A 19813-nucleotide genomic window follows, 5' to 3' on the forward strand; every position below is an offset into this window, starting at 1 on the left:
TTCCTTGCGGACTTAATACAGAACGTATATGGTGTTTGTCTTTTCTGATTTTCCAATTCTTTTGTTTTATTCGTGATAATACCGAATAGACATGTTACATTGTATTACTAATGCGCACATAGATAATTGCGATATTGTTCATGCTATTAATTTCATGTGAGTAATTGTGATCGCGAAGGCGGGAAAATAATATGTCTCTTGTCATCTTGGATATGACTATTCTGTCCTATGAATGCATGAAAATAAATAATTTGCTTCGACAGAATTTACTACTCCCTTCCCCTTCAGGATAAAATTATTATTGTTAAAAAATACAACATGAGACAAAATAATGTCACAAGTTACATCTCAATCATCGTCGCAAACCACGGTTTGAGTCCACACACGCTCCCATGGAGAGAATCGATTAGAAGCACCCGTGGGTAACCGACTATGCATCTCAATAAACATTGAGAAAAACTATTCACCACAGGAAACACCGATGGTTCCCTCCGTTGCTCCATATAGTTTCGCAAGGGGGTGGGATGGATCCGGAATACCGACTTACAATTCTACATGTATTTCAGTATTTTTGTTTCTTGATTTTAATTCAAAGTTTCTGTTTTCTCAATTTTAACTTATTTCAGGGTACAAAAGTTAGAAAGTTGAAATTTATAAACATATGTTATGGTTCTCTACCGGTATTACCTAACCGGACCATTTTTACAAGGTCTTATTAGTAGTTCTTATTTAATACTTGATAACTCATTAATGCTATCACGTCCCATTAGAAAACGAGACGAAAACTTTAAAAATGTTAAAAAAAGGGAGGGGGGGGGGGCTTGACAATTTTGAAAGCTTAAGAACAAACTATAGTTTATTCAAAATAAGGTTATTAGCTTTATTTTAAATTTATCTCCCAGATTTAGTAGTAATGCGAAAGTATTAGAAAAACTGAAGTATTTGAACATTAACAGTAGAATGAAACAACTTCAACTGAATCGACCACGTGTTGAGTATTTTTCATGAAAAAAGTTCAGATTATTTGAAAAATAATTTTAGAAGAAAATATTCCACCAGGTCAACTAAATCAAGTAAGTTTAATTTCTTTGTACCAAGTGTTGAGAAAATGGAATCCGAAACTTTCTATAATAACGGCTTATCGAAGATTGGAACTCTCTTCTTGATCAAGTATAAGCAATAGAATTTCATTTACTTCAGAAGTTAAAAAAACATTTACTCAGTGAAATCAAGGAAATGGCAGACAGTGACTTTTTGTATCATTGATCTCAGTACACTGTCATGTACATTTACTTGTATTGTTATTACGATTTATGGTTGTGATCTACATATGGTCGTATTTATGGTTCCGCATTCAAGAGATGATCAATAATCCGTACTGTTGTATTTAAGTTAGGATATAATTAAAACACTGCTATGTGTTTTGATTTGAATGACTTTTTTTTCCCCCGTCTTCTCAATAATTACCCCCCCCCCCCTTTTGGGGGGGGGGGGGGTATTATAATATACATGTAGGCCTATTGTGTATGTCATCATTTAATAAGGTTAAAAGGAGTACCGCATTGGAAATAAGCCATGTGGCTTTCATGGGTAATCCTTGGCATCCATCATTATTTTGATATCAAGTATCTGGAAAAGTTTTCCTTTTTATCCTATTTATATTTACAAGATCTCTTGTTTGAACAGCCCAAAAAACGTGAAAAACTTGGGATAGGCAGAATAACACGGTGAGAAGAAAGATAACTCTTCTTATTATCTTGAATAGTTATCGAACAAAGCGATGATTTACTTTGTTTGAAATAAAAAAAAAAATGAATAAATAAATAAATCAAAGGAATGAACGAAATTGGAATGAATAGATAAATAGATACTTGGTAACCCCGGAAATATAATACCGACTGTTTTCGTTTTGTACTTTATGTTAGCTTTTTACGACTTGCCAAAAATGAGACTGCTTAGCTGTAAACAACCTGCAATATAAACTTATATACGGAAATTTTCAGATGGATGGGGCTATTGAAAGTAGACTTTCGGGCAGTGCTAGATCAAGAGGTCTGAGTATTTCTATTTATTTTACATTTAGCAATTTCTGTATGTTTGGGAAAGTGAAAAGAACATATGAAAAGGCATTAGTACACAGTACAGTATATATATTTACGCATAACAACCGACGTAACATTTTAGATAGAATGTATTTAGTTTGAGGTGAGGGGATCGTGGCACAATTAGATTGTTTTAACTAAGGTTACACACGTTTTTAGAATTTTACATATTCCCGCTATCTCCATACAGGGACCAATATGAAACAAATCAATGGTCGATGTTTGTAATAGTTATACAAAAATATGCTGTGCATGTACAGTACATAAATTCCGTTCATCGTGTTGTCATTGTAAAGGGTATGATGGTCGCCAGCATTATAGGAAAATCTTAAGGGTTATTCCACTAGCCAGATCGAGCTAGTAGGAAGGCCATGTACCTAACACTGCCACACTGTCCCCTCCAGAGTGAGAGGTGTTCTGACTCTCCTGGATGTTTACCAGCACCTGTGTGGTGAAGTTCTGAGGGCAATCACTCTCACCCACCAGAGAGTACATGGGTCTTAGACATAAAAGAGATACATGTATTGTGATGTCTCTGGTGAGGATTGTGTCCGGGACCTTCAGCACAAATTAACAGTCCACCACAGCTGTGCTCTACCAACGTTTTCAGTAATTAATAATTTAAGGATCCATTGATAAAAAAAGAGCATATATGAGTCATCTCTTATGGAAAATTATCGTGATTTTCAATGTTCGACTTTTTTCATATGGAGTGATAGATAAGTTGCGCAACTATCGAGAATGATTAGATATTAAGGAACAGACAGCTAATAACGCACGAAATATCATACATATCATGCACTACCATAACCTCGTGTCTTTTCTATTATTACAGCAATGCTAACCTATAACTACAGCTTTTCTAACGTAGATTACAAAGGGTAAAAGAGTATTAAGTGATGCCAAAAGCAGCAGGTTTCCGTATTCTTCTTTTTTTTTTCCTTTTCAAAATTCATATCAATTTCAGATAACAATCAGCACTATTTTAGTTTCACAACACATTTGTAACAAATCATGAATCTATATCTAAAATATCAAATTACTTGTAAAAGATTCCAATTTCAATATAGGAAAGTCATAATACAGTATTAGGTAACGTTTTCTGTTAACCCCTGTTTGTTCTGAAAGTAGGTGGACATAAAATTGGCAGTTATAATCCAGTATTCAAGAATAGTTAAATCTGCATGCTCAGGTTTCTAGTTATAAGACATGTGTATGTATATGATGTATTTATCTAATTATTACAATTAGCAAATTTTGTTATATTACCAGAAAAGCGTCTTGATAGTGCTGCTTCTTCAAAAGGTAAAGGAAATGAAGAGTTACCCTCAGAAAAGGATGTGGACTCTTTTGGGAAAACACCACTACACATTGCCTGTACTTATGGCCAGATTTCTATGGTGGAGCAATTACTTAAGGTTACATATGCACATTTATCATGTCAAGTACAAATATATTAATTTTTGTAGAATTTTATTAATAATTTTCACTTTGTCACTTCATTAATACAACTGTAATCTATAAATAAAACTACAACTAATGAAGAAAAATGAGAGAAGTTACGATTTATACAGCAAAACCACAGTCCAGTTTCCAAGACAAAGACGGGTCGTACACCCCTCCATGAAGTCTGTGTAGGAGGACACAAAGTTTGTCTCAGGACCCTGCTGCAGTACACACCGGAGGTCAATATTCGGGACAGGGAGGGCCAGACCCCAGCACATGTAGCTGCTTTTAATGGAGAGTTGGGATGTATCAAAATGCTCCAAGACAAAGGTACTTCCATTGTGCATTTGCAAATGTGTTATTGTATCTCTGGCGAACTGTAATTTAAAACAATGGACCTTCAAAACAAGAAAACAACAAGGTTAAAATAAAAAGTATAATGTGCAATTCCATCCTCTACAGTAGGTTTGTACACGTATGCTTTGTTGTCTAGGAGCGAATGTAATAGCTGAGGACCATCGGGGAAGACAAGTGGCACATTTTGCAGCCATGAGAAATCACAAAAGAATTCTACAATTTCTGTTTGATCAGGGCCTAGATTTGGACTGTCGCTGTGAGATGGGGAAAACTCCAGTACATTATGCTGCTCAGTATGGTGGTGAGTATTACATACTCCATTATGCTGCTCAGTATGGTGGGGAGTGTTATATACTCTAGTACATTATGCTGCTCAGTTTGGTGATGAGTGTTATATACTCCTGTACATTATACTGCTCTGTATGGTGGTGAGTGTACATTATGCTGCTCAGTATGGTGGTGAGTGTACATTATGCTGCTCAGTATGGTGGTAAGTGTACATTATACTGCTCAGTATGGTGGTGAGTGTACATTATACTGCTCAGTATGGTGGTGAGTGTACATTATACTGCTCAGTATGGTGGTGAGTGTACATTATACTGCTCAGTATGGTGGTGAGTGTACATTATACTGCTCAGTATGGTGGTGAGTGTACATTATGCTGCTCTGTATGGTGGGGAGTGTTACATTATGCTGCTTAGTATGGCGGTGAGTGTACATTATGCTGCTCTGTATGGTGGTGAGTGTTATATACTCCTATACATTATGCTGCTCAGTATGGTGGTGAGTGTACATTATGCTGCTCAGTATGGTGGTGAGTGTAAATTATGCTGCTCAGTATGGTGGTGAGTGTTATATGCTCCTATACATTATGCTGCTCAGTATGACGGTGAGTGTACATTATGCTGCTCTGTATGGTGGTGAGTGTTATATACTCCTATACATTATGCTGCTCAGTATGGTGGTGAGTGTACATTATGCTGCTCTGTATGGTGGTGAGTGTACATTATGCTGCTCAGTATGGTGGTGAGTGTAAATTATGCTGCTCAGTATGGTGGTGAGTGTACATTATGCTGCTCTGTATGGTGGTGAGTGTTATATGCTCCTATACATTATGCTTCTCAGTATGGCGGTGAGTGTACATTATGCTGCTCTGTATGGTGGTGAGTGTTATATACTCCTATACATTATGCTGCTCAGTATGGTGGTGAGTGTACATTATGCTGCTCAGTATGGTGGTGAGTGTAAATTATGCTGCTCAGTATGGTGGTGAGTGTACATTATGCTGCTCAGTATGGTGGTGAGTGTTATATGCTCCTATACATTATGCTGCTCAGTATGGCGGTGAGTGTACATTATGCTGCTCTGTATGGTGGTGAGTGTTATATACTCCTATACATTATGCTGCTCAGTATGGTGGTGAGTGTACATTATGCTGCTCAGTATGGTGGTGAGTGTTCATTATGCTGCTCAGTATGGTGGTGAGTGTACATTATGCTGCTCAGTATGGTGGTGAGTGTACATTATGCTGCTCAGTATGGTGGTGAGTGTACATTATGCTGCTCAGTATGGTGGTGAGTGTACATTACACTGCTCTGTATGGTGGTGAGTGTACATTATGCTGCTCTGTATGGTGGTGAGTGTACATTATACTGCTCAGTATGGTGGTGAGTGTACATTATGCTGCTCAGTATGGTGGTGAGTGTACATTATACTGCTCAGTATGGTGGTGAGTGTACATTATACTGCTCTGTATGGTGGTGAGTGTACATTATGCTGCTCTGTATGGTGGTGAGTGTACATTATACTGCTCAGTAAGGTGGTGAGTGTACATTATGCTGCTTAGTATGGTGGTGAGTGTACATTATGCTGCTCTGTATGGTGGTGAGTGTTATATACTCCTATACATTATGCTGCTCAGTATGGTGGTGAGTGTACATTATGCTGCTCAGTATGGTGGTGAGTGTACATTATGCTGCTCAGTATGGTGGTGAGTGTACATTATGCTGCTCAGTATGGTGGTGAGTGTACATTATACTGCTCAGTATGGTGGTGAGTGTACATTATGCTGCTCAGTATGGTGGTGAGTGTACATTATGCTGCTCAGTATGGTGGTGAGTGTACATTATGCTGCTCAGTATGGTGGTGAGTGTACATTATGCTGCTCAGTATGGTGGTGAGTGTACATTATGCTGCTCAGTATGGTGGTGAGTGTACATTATGCTGCTCAGTATGGTGGTGAGTGTACATTATGCTGCTCAGTATGGTGGTGAGTGTACATTATGCTGCTCTGTATGGTGGTGAGTGTTATATACTCCTATACATTATGCTGCTCAGTATGGTGGTGAGTGTACATTATGCTGCTGTGTATGGTGGTGAGTGTACATTATGCTGCTCAGTATGGTGGTGAGTGTTATATGCTCCTATACATTATGCTGCTCAGTATGGTGGTGAGTGTACATTATGCTGCTCTGTATGGTGGTGAGTGTACATTATGCTGCTCAGTATGGTGGTGAGTGTAAATTATGCTGCTCAGTATGGTGGTGAGTGTTCATTATGCTGCTCAGTATGGTGGTGAGTGTAAATTATGCTGCTCAGTATGGTGGTGAGTGTACATTATGCTGCTCAGTATGGTGATGAGTGTACATTATGCTGTTCAGTTTGGTGGTGAGTGTTACATGCTGTGGATTATATTATGGAAATTCAGAGTGGCAAATGTTTTAATAAAGCATTTTTGTTTCATGACAATGAAATAAATCAATTTTGCTAAGGTATTATTTACCAGATTAAAAGTATATAGGGTAGTTATTACAATATGTAATATGAGAAAGTATGTAGGGGAATTGTTGATATGAAAAAGTATGTAGGGGAGTTACTAATACAACAAAGTATGTATAGTAGTTACTAATACAACACAGTATGTATAGTAGTTACTAATACAACAAAGTATGTATGAGAGTTACTAATACAACAAAGTATGTATGAGAGTTACTAATACAACACAGTATGTATAGTAGTTACTAATACAACACAGTATGTATAGTAGTTACTAATACAACAAAGTATGTATAGTAGTTACTAATACAACAAAGTATGTATGAGAGTTACTAATACAACACAGTATGTATAGTAGTTACTAATACAACAAAGTATGTATAGTAGTTACTAGTACAACAAAGTATGTATAGTAGTTACTAATAATACAAAGTATGTATGGGAGTTACTAATAATAAAAAGTATGTATAGTAGTTACTAATACAACAAAGTATGTATGGGAGTTACTAATGCAACAAAGTATGTATGGGAGTTACTAATACAACAAAGTATGTAGGGGAGTTACTAATACAACAAAGTATATATGGAAGTTACTAATATGACAAAGTAGATAAAGGATTTCTTCATATGACAAAGTATATAGGGAGTAGATAAGAAGTTATTGATATGAGAAAGTACACATGTACATGTCTGGATATGGGAGTTTTTGATATAACAACGAATATAGGGGATGACAAATTATATTGGGGAGCTGGTAAAATACACTTTGATAAACTGGCCATTAAACAGATGAGACTAGTATATTTCATGTATTCCTTCTGTATTGATATGATTCCGAGACTACTGTTTATTTTCTTGTGAACATCGTGAAGGCATTCGTTAATTGATGTTTTGGTCTTGCAGCCCTGGAATCTGTAATTCTACTTGTTCAGAGGGACTGCGACATAACCCTCACAGACAACAATGGCTACCTGGCCTCTCACCATGCAGCCAGACATGACAAATTGGATTGTTTACGTTTCCTGGTCAAGCAGGGTTCAAATATAGAGGCCACCCAGGCTGATGGAAAGTCCCCCTCCCATGTGGTATGCAATGCAACACTTCTTATAGTCATTTAGTTATATATACACATGGAAAAAAAGTATTGCAACACCAAATTGGTTACTCCTTTATAAAAGTTTTGAAACAGAGCATTATAAAAAGATACACTGAGCCCAGACTTGCATATCCTCATGCACAAAATAAAATTTAAGAAATGGCATAATGTACCTTGAAAAACTTTTATTTGGCGATATTGGCCACAGCTGCAATTTACAATAACAATGAGGGAGCGAGGCATCAATTATTGCCTTTCTGGCATCCCTGAACAATACAAGCATGAACAGGTGGGCCCTGGGCACAGATGCTCACCTGTTTGATCACCTAGTATGGCAAAATTCAATTATTTAAACACAAAGTCAAATAGGAAAATAAACTGTTGAGCGCTACTGGTGAGCCAAAATAGCCGCCTTGACCATAAGCTGTTCCAGGCGCAGAAATGTTTCCAGCCGTGATGATTGGGATATTGGCATGTAAGGGAGAAATCCAACTGCTTATCTGAAATTGACACAAGAAAACAAAACGAGAAGCAGCAGTAATGTTCAATAAAAACGATCTAACATTAAAATGGGGTGTGGTAGGGAGGGTTGAATTTGTTTGCAGACGACTGACGACTTTGCGTATGACGTCACATTTTTTGCTGTGTTCGGCTAATATCCCGAAAATCGTGATGTGGATGACTCCAAGAACCCGGGGTAGTGCCCTTGGGATGCCGGAAAATAGCACAGTGATAAAAAATAAAAGCTCAGTATCACTTTGATAAATGGATTTAACCTCTAGTGGTTAAATCACAATAATTTTGAATTCAGAAATGCAATTCAGTTTGCAACTGTATTTGACTGTTTGTTGTCTGGTCTTTGACTGTATGTTGTCTGGTCTTTGACTGTCTGTTGTCTACTCTTTGACTGTCTGTTGTCTGCTCTTTGACTGTCTGTTGTCTGTTGTCTGCTCTTTGACTGTCTGTTGTCAGCTCTTTGACTGTCTGTTGTCTGCTCTTTGACTGTCTGTTGTCAGCTCTTTAACTGTCTGTTGTCTGCTCTTTGACTGTCTGTTGTCTACTCTTTGACTGTCTGTTGTTTGTTGTCTGCTCTTTGACTGTCTGTTGTCTACTCTTTGACTGTCTTTTGTCTACTCTTTGACTGTCTGTTGTCTGGTCTTTGACTGTCTATTGTCTACTCTTTGACTGTCTGTTGTCTGCTTTTTGACTGTCTGTTGTCTGTTCATTGACTGTCTGTTGTCTACTCTTTGACTGTCTGTTGTCTGCTCTTTGACTGTCTGTTGTCTACTCTTTGACTGTCTGTTGTCTGGTCTTTGACTGTCTGTTGTCTACTCTTTGACTGTCTGTTGTCTGTTGTCTGGTCTTTGACTGTCTGTTGTCTGGTCTTTGACTGTCTGTTGTCTACTCTTTGACTGTCTGTTGTCTGCTCTTTGACTGTCTGTTGTCTGTTTTCTGCTCTTTGACTGTCTGTTGTCAGCTCTTTGACTGTCTGTTGTCTGCTCTTTGACTGTCTGTTGTCTGTTGTCTGCTCTTTGACTGTCTGTTGTCTGCTCTTTTACTGTCTGTTGTCTGCTCTTTTACTGTCTGTTGTCTACTCTTTGACTGTCTATTGTCTACTCTTTGACTGTCTGTTGTCTACTCTTTGACTGTCTGTTGTCTACTCTTTCACTGTCTGTTGTCTGGTCTTTGACTGTCTGTTGTCTACTCTTTGACTGTCTGTTGTCAGCTCTTTGATTGTCTGTTGTCTACTCTTTGACTGTCTGTTGTTTGTTGTCTGCTCTTTGACTGTTTGTTGTCTACTCTTTGACTGTCTGTTGTTTGTTGTCTGGTCTTTGACTGTCTGTTGTCTGGTCTTTGACTGTCTGTTGTCTACTCTTTGACTGTCTGTTGTCTGGTCTTTGACTGTCTGTTGTCTACTCTTTGACTGTCTGTTGTCTACTCTTTGACTGTCTGTTGTCTACTCTTTGACTGTCTGTTGTCTACTCTTTGACTGTCTGTTGTCTGGTCTTTGACTGTCTGTTGTCTACTCTTTGACTGTCTGTTGTCTGGTCTTTGACTGTCTGTTGTCTGGTCTTTGACTGTCTGTTGTCTGTTGTCTGGTCTTTGACTGTCTGTTGTCTGCTCTTTGACTGTCTGTTGTCTGCTCTTTGACTGTCTGTTGTCTGCTCTTTGACTGTCTGTTGTCTGTTGTCTGCTCTTTGACTTCTGTTGTCTGCTCTTTGACTGTCTGTTGTCTGCTCTTTGACTGTCTGTTGTCTGTTGTCTGCTCTTTGACTGTCTGTTGTCTACTCTTTGACTGTCTGTTGTCTGTTGTCTGGTCTTTGACTGTCTGTTGTCTGCTCTTTGACTGTCTGTTGTCTACTCTTTGACTGTCTGTTGTCTGGTCTTTGACTGTCTGTTGTCTGGTCTTTGACTGTCTGTTGTCTGCTCTTTGACTGTCTGTTGTCTGCTCTTTGACTGTCTGTTGTCTGTTGTCTGCTCTTTGACTGTCTGTTGTCTGCTCTTTGACTGTCTGTTGTCTGTTGTCTGCTCTTTGACTGTCTGTTGTCTGGTCTTTTACTGTCTGTTGTCTGCTCTTTTACTGTCTGTTGTCTGCTCTTTTACTGTCTGTTGTCAGCTCTTTGACTGTCTGTTGTCTACTCTTTGACTGTCTGTTGTCTGCTCTTTGACTGTCTGTTGTCTACTCTTTGACTGTCTGTTGTCAGCTCTTTGACTGTCTGTTGTCTGGTCTTTGACTGTCTGTTGTCTGGTCTTTTACTGTCCGTTGTCAGCTCTTTGACTGTCTGTTGTCTGGTCTTTGACTCTCTGTTGTCTGTTGTCAGCTCTTTGACTGTCTGTTGTCTGGTCTTTTACTGTCTGTTGTCAGCTCTTTTGGCTGAGAATCCCCCGTGAGACTGCTGTGCTCACTTCCAACAGAATTGTGACTTTTATAAACAGTGATTTAGCTCTTTATTTATAAACTGTTTGATTTGACATACGTGTATCAAGTTTACTTGTACATCGATTTTAATTATGGGTCTCAAATGCAATCCGATGGCAGATTATTGGAATGAGGGAAGCAGGTATGTTATGGAGACAAATTGGTGATGAAGTGGGTCATTACCATTCAACCATATGTAGAATTGTCAGAAAGTACCATTTAACAAATAATGTCAAAGATTGCGCAAGATCTGGAAGACCCAGTAAACCACCTGTTCAGACAATGTACTCAGTAAAATGATTATATGAAATGTTTTTACCAATAGCTCAGTATGTAAAAGAGAATGGCTGCCACATTGTTTGCTTTCAATAAGAACAGTGTATGTATGCAATAGTGTCAAGCCTGCCAATATTGGAACCTAGCCTCTTGGAGGAAATTTTTAAGTCCATGCATTTGTCGGACAAAAGTAACTTTTTTCCTACAACAGCATAATTATGCTGAATTAAATATTTTAGAGGTGATTTCTTTTTTGTGGTGGATCAGTTATGGTGCCAGGGGCTGTGTTTCTTACAACTGTAAGCTGGATCTTTTTATAATAGTTAGGGGCAACCGTGATGTACAAAATTACCAAAGGGACATCCTTGTTGTAGGTGTCATGCCTCATTTTGACATTTACCCTCATTAGCCAAGGTCAGTGTTCATGATAAACAATGCCAGACCACATCGAGCTCCTACTGTACAGAATTTTTTGCATAGAGAGGCAGTTGTGACACTACCATGGCCTGCTGGAAGTCCAGATTTGAATCCTTTGAAGCACATTTAGGAGATAATTGGTCACTGAGTTCTTCAAAGGATACAACCAATTCAAACATTAGATGAACTGACAAAGGCTCTGCATCAGACATGGCATGTTAGCTTTACAACAATATCAAAGAAAGGCTTAAGAAGATTTCTAGAGTCCATCATTCGTGTGAATGGAAGTTAGGTCTAGATACTAAAGAAATCCTGTTTAGTTTGAAGTTTACATGTTAACCTTATTTAACTTTATTTCAATCATTAGACATTTGAATCAATAAATAAAGGCATAGTTATTTACTGTTAATTCTCCTCAAAATATCACGTCTTCTTATCTTAGAAAAGAATGACAATGAATACATTTACTGATAGTGTTTTTAACATGTTTAGAATAATGTCGAACATGAAAATTATTATTCATCTTATAGTGTGAAATTGATAATCAAATATACTTAAGCTACGAGAGAGAGAAATAAAAACTGGTGTTGTGATATTTTTTTTATATGTACTGGAATGTTTATTTCATGATCTTTATCAAATATGTATTAAGGAATATAAATGTAACAGAACTGCTCCAACATTCTACTTGTGTGCGTATAGAATTATACCATACAATTGTCATGTATTTTTATTTTTACAATAAATATATTTGCAAATTCAATAGACCCCCAATTATCTATAGATATCTGGTATATTTACTTGATTACACCGTACATGTATACAGTATACGTATGTTTTAGTCTGCGAAACTTTTGTTATGATCATTATGTTTCCCCTCTTTCAGTGGGGGACATTGTTTTTGTACTTTCCGTCCGTTTGTCTGTCTGTCTGTCACAAAATCTTTTGAACGCTTCTCCTCCTATATGGGTTATCAGAGAGACTTGAAACTTTGTACAATGCTTTATTGTCATTTGTAGATGTGCATATTGTCGAAATGGAAGGATCCAATTATTTTCATAAAAGTTATAGTGGATCTAAGAGGGGTGGAGGATGTAAACAAAATAGATTGTGAACACTTCTCTTCCTATATAGCTTATCTGAGAGATTTGAAAATTTGTGCAATGCTTCATTGCCATTTGTAGAAGTGCATATTTGTAGGATGGGAGGATCCAATTATTTTCGTAAAAGTTATAGTGGATCTAAGAGGGATGTAGGATGTAAAATAGCTTGTGAATGCTTCTCCTCCTACATGTATACAGCTTATTGGATAGATTTGAAATTTTGTAGAATGCTTCAATGCCATTTGTAGATGTGCATTTTGTAGAGACAGGAGGATCCAATTGTTTTCCTTAAAGTTATAGTGGATCTGAGAGGTGGAGGGTGTAAAATAGTTTGAAAACACTTCTCCTGTGTTGTTATGGGACTTCATAATGTCCATGTTCCTGTTCATGCTTTCTCCTCCATACCATGCAGTGCATTAAAGGGAGGAGGTTTCATTTGGAGCACTTTCAATTTGGGGAGCTGGGGAGACATTAGTTTTTCATAAAAACAATCTCTAGTTTCTTAACTTTCAGGCAGCACTCCATGGAGCCATTAATGTGTTACACTGGTTATTTGAGAAAGGAGCAGATCCCAATAAGCAGGACTGTGAGAATTTTAGCGTATTTCATATTTCAAAAAATTTCCTTAAGAAAAAAAATTAGATTGGTAGATTTTAACAATAAATCAATCTTTTAGAATAAAAAATTTAAAGATGACTTTACAGTTGAACATGACTTGGCCTGATGATGTTTTCAGATTTTGGAAATACTCCTGGACATTATGCTTCAGAGGGAGGACACCCAGAGTGCCTCAGTTGTTATCTGTACCACGAAGGTGACATTGAAAATCAGAACATCAAAGGAGACACACCACTGGATTCAGCCAAAAAAGCAGGCCATCCCTTATTGATGCAGAAAGCTGGTATGTTCTAAAGTTACACCCATCATACAGCACTCTAAACTTACCAACACTGGGCATATAGACTTATTAGCTCTTCTGAGCCAAAGGCTCAAAGAGCTAATGCTATGGCCATTTGTGCGGTGTGCGTAAACTTTTTAGAAAAAGGGCTATAACTCAAGAACCCCTTGGCCAATTTTTTTCAAATTTGTTACAGGGTATCATTGGCCCAAGGGCTTTCATACATACTAAATAGAGGGATGTGACCCTTTAACAAGGGGAGATAATCAGGAAAATACAAACAAAAGTAGTGGTTGCTAAAAAATCTTCTTCTCAAGAACCACAGGGCAGATTATCACCAAACTTACACATAAGGATGAGGATATGTTGTAGATTAAAAATTGTTCAAGGCATCACCCTGGGGCAAAGGGCATGGTCTCAAGGTCACTTCAAAGTTGACCTAAATTTAATTTTTTTTTAAATTCCTTAAATCTTAGATATTTTAGTCATTATAAGGACTAGGATCATCAAATTTTGACAGTTGATGCATCTTAGGACCTTGTGTCAAGTTGTTTCAAAAGTAGGTCACGGTGACCTACTTTTTGAATTTTGCAGGTATTTAATTTAAAATTAATTTTGATGCATATCTTGGACACTTTGAAGCCTATGATCATCAAAACTTGTCAGTTGGTGGATCATGGGACCTTGAAATGCGTCAACTGAAAAATAGGTCACCGTGACCTACTTTCTGAATTTTATGGCTTATCATTTATAGATATATTTTAAGTTGTTATTTCAAATACCAAGAGGTTTAGAATCATCAAATCTTGTAAGTTGATGCATCTTGAGGCCTTGAAACATATTTATAAAAAAAGTAGGTCACAGTGACCTACTTTTTGAATTTTGCAGATAATTCAAATTTCACATTTTCAATTTTAGATGCATATTTTGGGCACTGTAAAACCTAGGATCATCAAACTTTGTCAGTTGATGCGTCTTCGTCTTTGGTTTGTGTCGACCAAAAAGTAGGTCACCGTGACCTACTTTTGGTATTTGACAGCTAAATTACTATATTTCAGACAGTATTTGACCTACAATCATCAAACTTTGTCAGTTGATGCATCTTGAGTCTTCGGAGTGTATCGACCAAAAAGTAGGTCACTGTGACCTACTTTTGGCATTTGACAGTTATATTTATATATTTCAGTCACTAATTGACCTACAATCATCAAACTTTGACAGTTGATGCATCTTGAGTCAACGGAGTGTGTCGACCAAAAAGTAGGTCACCGTGACCTACTTTTGGAATTTGACGGCTATATTTATATATTTCAGATACTATTTGACCTACAGTCATCAAACTTTGTCAGTTGATGGGTCTTGCATGTTCGAAGGGTTTCGACCAAAAAGTAGGTCAACTTGACCTACTTTTGGAATTGGACACCTATATTTATATATTTCAGATACTATTTCACCTATAGTCATCAAACTTTGTCAGTTGATGCGTCTTGCGTGTTCAAAGGGTGTTGACCAAAAAGTAGGTCACCATGACCTACTTTTGGATTTGGACGGCTATATTTATATATTTCAGATACTATTTGACCTACAGTCATCAAACTTTGTCAGTTGATGGGTCTTGCATGTTCGGAGTTTGCTGACCAAAAAGTAGGTCACCTTGACCTACTTTTGGAATTGGACGGCTATATTTATATATTTCAGATACTATTTGACCTACAGTCATCAAACTTTGTCAGTTGATGGGTCTTGCATGTTCGGAGTTCGCTGACCAAAAAGTAGGTCACCATGACCTACGATTGGAATTTGACAGCTATATTTCAATATTCAGATACTAATTGGCTTAAAATCATCAAACTTTGTCAGTTGATATTTCTTGGGTTCTCAAAATGTGTAAACCAAAAAGTAGGTCACATTGACCTACTTTTTTTGAATTCTTAGGATTTAACTAAAGATTTAGAATACTAAGAGGCTAAGAATAGAAATGGTGGGGTTGTACAATTTATCAGAAGAGCGATTCTAGGCCCTAGGCCTCTGTACACTTATTATACAGCATTATACACTTATTATACAGCTCTGTACGCTTATTATACATCACTGTACACTTATTATACAACACTGTACACTTAGTATACAACACTGTACACTTATTATACATCACTGTACACTTATTATACAGCATTATACACTTATTATACAGCTCTGTATGCTTATTATACATCACTGTACACTTATTATACAACACTGTACACTTAGTATACAACACTGTACACTTATTATACATCACTGTACACTTATTATACAGCATTATACACTTATTATACAGCTCTGTATGCTTATTATACATCACTGTACACTTATTATACAACACTGTACACTTAGTATACAACACTGTACACTTATTATACATCACTGTACACTTATTATACAGCATTATACACTTATTATACAGCTCTGTACGCTTATTATACAACACTGTACACTTATTATACATCACTGTACACTTATTATATACCACTGTACATGTATTATACATCACTGTACACTTATTATACAACACTGTACACTTAATATACAGCACTGTACATTTATTATACATCACTGTACACTTATTATACAACACTGTACACTTATTATACATCACTGTACACTTATTATACATCACTGTACACTTATTACACAGCACTGTAAACAGAAAGTAGAGATTGAATCTTTATAATTTGTTAGTTCAAAGACAAGTTTGAACCATTTGAACCAGTTTAGTAAGACCTCATCATTTCTTAGTTCAAAGAAATATTGATGTATCTATCTTTTCTCTTATAATAAGGGTTTACGTAAAATTCTGCAAGAGAATTTTGACAAGTGTTTAGTGTGACAGTGTAAAAATACATATGTGCAGCTTGTGACAAGTCTTAAAAGTTTGATGTTCACAAAATGTAGAGATGTAATATTCTTAACACATACCTGTGCTTTGTTTCAGTCCTTTATCTTCCAGATTTATAATTATGGTCTGAATACATTTTTATGCACAGTTAACAATGAGGTACCCTGTAAAACGTGTTTCCAAAAACACAAGAAGACGGAGTGGGAGAGACTTCATCCACCAGCCAATGTGGAGAGACAAATCACTACAGCTAAATCCGTGGCCTACAAAAATCCACTGCCTAAAACGGAGTAAGTACTTATCCAGCAAAACTGCGAAAACAGTTTGTTGTGTAACACTTGTATAACTCACCAGTCTAGATTAATGCTGTACAGGTTTACAGTTAGATGGACTCAATGATTAGGTTTTTTACAGTTACACAGGATACCTTATTGTTCATTTATGTATTAACTTGTTGCTGCTTATAAGGGTAACCTGGACACTTTATAAACAAAGGTACGGGTAGAGGAATGCTATTGTATAATGGTAACCTGGGTACTTTATAAACAAAGGTACGGGTAGAGGAATGCTATTGTATAATGGTAACCTGGGTACTTTATAAACAAAGGTACGGGTAGAGGAATGCTATTGTATAATGGTAACCTGGGTACTTTATAAACAAAGGTACGGGTAGAGGAATGCTATTGTATAAGGGTAACCTGGACACTTTATAAACAAAGGTACGGGTAGAGGAATACTATTGTATAAGGGTAACTTGGACACTTTATAAACAAAGGTACGGGTAGAGGAATACTATTGTATAAGGGTAACCTGGACACTTTATAAACAAAGGTATGGGTAGAGGAATACTATTGTATAAGGGTAACCTGGACACTTTATAAACAAAGGTACGGGTAGAGGAATACTATTGTATAAGGGTAACCTGGACACTTTATAAACAAAGGTATGGGTAGAGGAATGCTATTGTATAAGGGTAACCTGGACACTTTATAAACAAAGGTATGGGTAGAGGAATGCTATTGTATAAGGGTAACCTGGACACTTTATAAACAAAGGTATGGGTAGAGGAATGCTATTGTATAAGGGTAACCTGGACACTTTATAAACAAAGGTATGGGTAGAGGAATGCTATTGTATAAGGGTAACCTGGACACTTTATAAACAAAGGTATGGGTAGAGGAATGCTATTGTATAAGGGTAACCTGGACACTTTATAAACAAAGATATGGGTAGAGGAATGCTATTACCTTCATGTTCTTTATTCTTAATTTTTTTTGAAAATCCATTCTATCTTTTGCTCTCTCTCAGTGCTGGCAATCAAATACAAATTTGACGTTGGAAGCTATTTAGAAAGAACCAATTTACTAATAATATTCAGTTTCATATATACCACAGACATATTTTGTGGGTCAAGGGATCATAGATTAAAGTCATACAAAAATGTGTATATATAGCCAGACATAGATTCTTTGCAGTTGAATACCAATGTTTTGTTTGTTTGACATCCCTTCAGTCATTTTTCACTCATTGTCACCAGCTGTTGGTGAAGTGCCACAAAGCTTGACATACTCTTGGTGCTAATTAAGGTTCCTTTTTTCTGAGTACATGTATATAGGTCAAGGTCATATATAGGTATTACTCAATAAAAATAACACTACTGTGGAATCATGATTGTTCGTGGGGAATGATGTTCGTGGGGCACTCTTACCCACGGCACGAATTTACGTGTCCTCGAACATTTTCTAAACCAAGTAGAGATATCTCTCTTAGAGACATTATATCGCTTATCCACGAAATTACGTCCCCACAAACCAGCACAATTTTGCTTACCCACGAACATTGGTTCCTACGAATGAAAATGATTCCACAGAATTTAATATTTCAGTCTTGCTACAGAGATTATAGGAGAAAATGAGGAGATGCCCTTGTTCTTAATTAGTTCTTATGGCTTCCATTTCATGGCTTACTAACGATGTTTTCTTATATCTGATTTAGGAAAGCACCAACACAATTGGAGATTAATTTGAAGAAGAGAGAGAAAAGACTGGAGAAGCTGATGCCTAAGCCAACAGGACCCAAACGAGATGTTTCAGTCCAGTATTTTGGACATTACTTAGATCCCAATGAAGTCTTTAAATTCAAGGCAACCGAGGAGGCTATAAGATTCTAAATCATATTACAGTTTGATTTTTGTTGTGAATTTAACTCATAAATATGTGTTTAACAGTGTGGCGGGTGGGAATGGTGCCCAAGATGTTAATGAATTTCTGCAATCAATCAATTTGTCTACATTTAGTAGTAAAAATCTATTTCATACATATTGATTGATTGATTATATATTGTTTAGCGTCCCACTAGAGAATCTTTCACTCCTATGGAGACGTCTAAGGGCTTATTGTGATATCTATTACAATTTATGATATTTTTTTATTACATTTATTACAGCTATTGCTATTTTGTGAGGATTCAATTTTTTTTTTTTTACAACTAAGCATGACATGGTGTTGCCATTTTATGTATTTTGACTTAAAATTGCTATTCACACAGTTTTTCCTCTAAAAAACATGGGCACAGGCTTTGACAAACTTCATATTCATACTATAGATATTTCTTTTCATTACATTCATATGATAGTAAATTTTATTTGTCCAAAGCTGTGTTCTGTGTTTCTTAGAAGTCAAACGTTTACAAAAATAGCATTTTTTACTTTAGTTTGGGTAAAATTGAGAAATTTATGCTATGAACATTAAATGACATGCAAATATTTGTAAATATCAGTGACACATAATGTGAATGATCTATTTTAGGGAATAAAAGATTTTATCATCCTTTATAGTTTTAAAATTTTGAGTTTAATGGGGATCCAGATAGGCTGTTTTCAAATATATAGTCCTTTATTTACCTTGTCACAAAAAGCCCGAGGTTTATTATTATTTTTCCAATGCCGTTGCAAAGCCATGGATTCCACATTCACTCTAATGTATTTTTTAAAGGTTATCTCCCTTCTAAATTAACTCTTACAGCCTGGGAAGTCTCCATCACATGAATGCTTTATCCATTCCCTTATCTCACCTTGATTTTCTTTTACTTGTAATACCATTGCACACTGTATTAGAGAATTATTACAAAACCGTAGTCAACACAAAAGTTGTCAATGAATATATATTTGTCCTGGTCCTGAATTAATGAAATCAATTCCACAAATAAATATTACTGTCCAAGCCACAACTGTGTATGGGATATATATATAACTCCTACAGGCAATACAAAACATAGAGTTGGGCAAACTCGGACCCCTGGATATACCAGAGGTGGGATCAGGCGCCAAGGAGGAGCGAGCACTCCCTCCCGTGGACCGGCCACACCCGCTGCGAGTCCTGTATCTTGATCAGGTAAACGGAGTAATCCGTAGTCAAAATCAGTGTGTCAAGAACAGCCTAACAATCGGCATGAAACACGTCAGACAGTATTTGAGCCAATGATAGGTTGTATTGGCAAACTAGATCGTTATAATGACCATAGAATTTGCGAACTGCTGCTTTTAA

At 36.7% G+C, this 19813-nt stretch overlaps 1 protein-coding gene across 1 annotated transcript; it reads left to right on the forward strand.

The window, feature by feature from the left end:
* Positions 1 to 1904: 1904 nt before the first annotated feature.
* Positions 1905 to 19099, forward strand: LOC125647978 (ankyrin-3-like). Its single transcript, XM_048874858.2, has 9 exons — positions 1905 to 2052; positions 3375 to 3520; positions 3677 to 3878; positions 4042 to 4206; positions 7584 to 7765; positions 13006 to 13078; positions 13229 to 13393; positions 16417 to 16558; positions 18264 to 19099. The coding sequence occupies exons 1-9, from the start codon at positions 2004 to 2006 to the stop codon at positions 18436 to 18438; spliced, it is 1299 nt and encodes a 432-aa protein (XP_048730815.1). The 5' UTR covers positions 1905 to 2003; the 3' UTR covers positions 18439 to 19099.
* The last annotated feature ends 714 nt before the right edge of the window (positions 19100 to 19813 follow it).

Source organism: Ostrea edulis, chromosome 6, assembly GCF_947568905.1.
Source record: "Ostrea edulis chromosome 6, xbOstEdul1.1, whole genome shotgun sequence".
Lineage (NCBI taxonomy): Eukaryota > Metazoa > Mollusca > Bivalvia > Ostreida > Ostreidae > Ostrea > Ostrea edulis.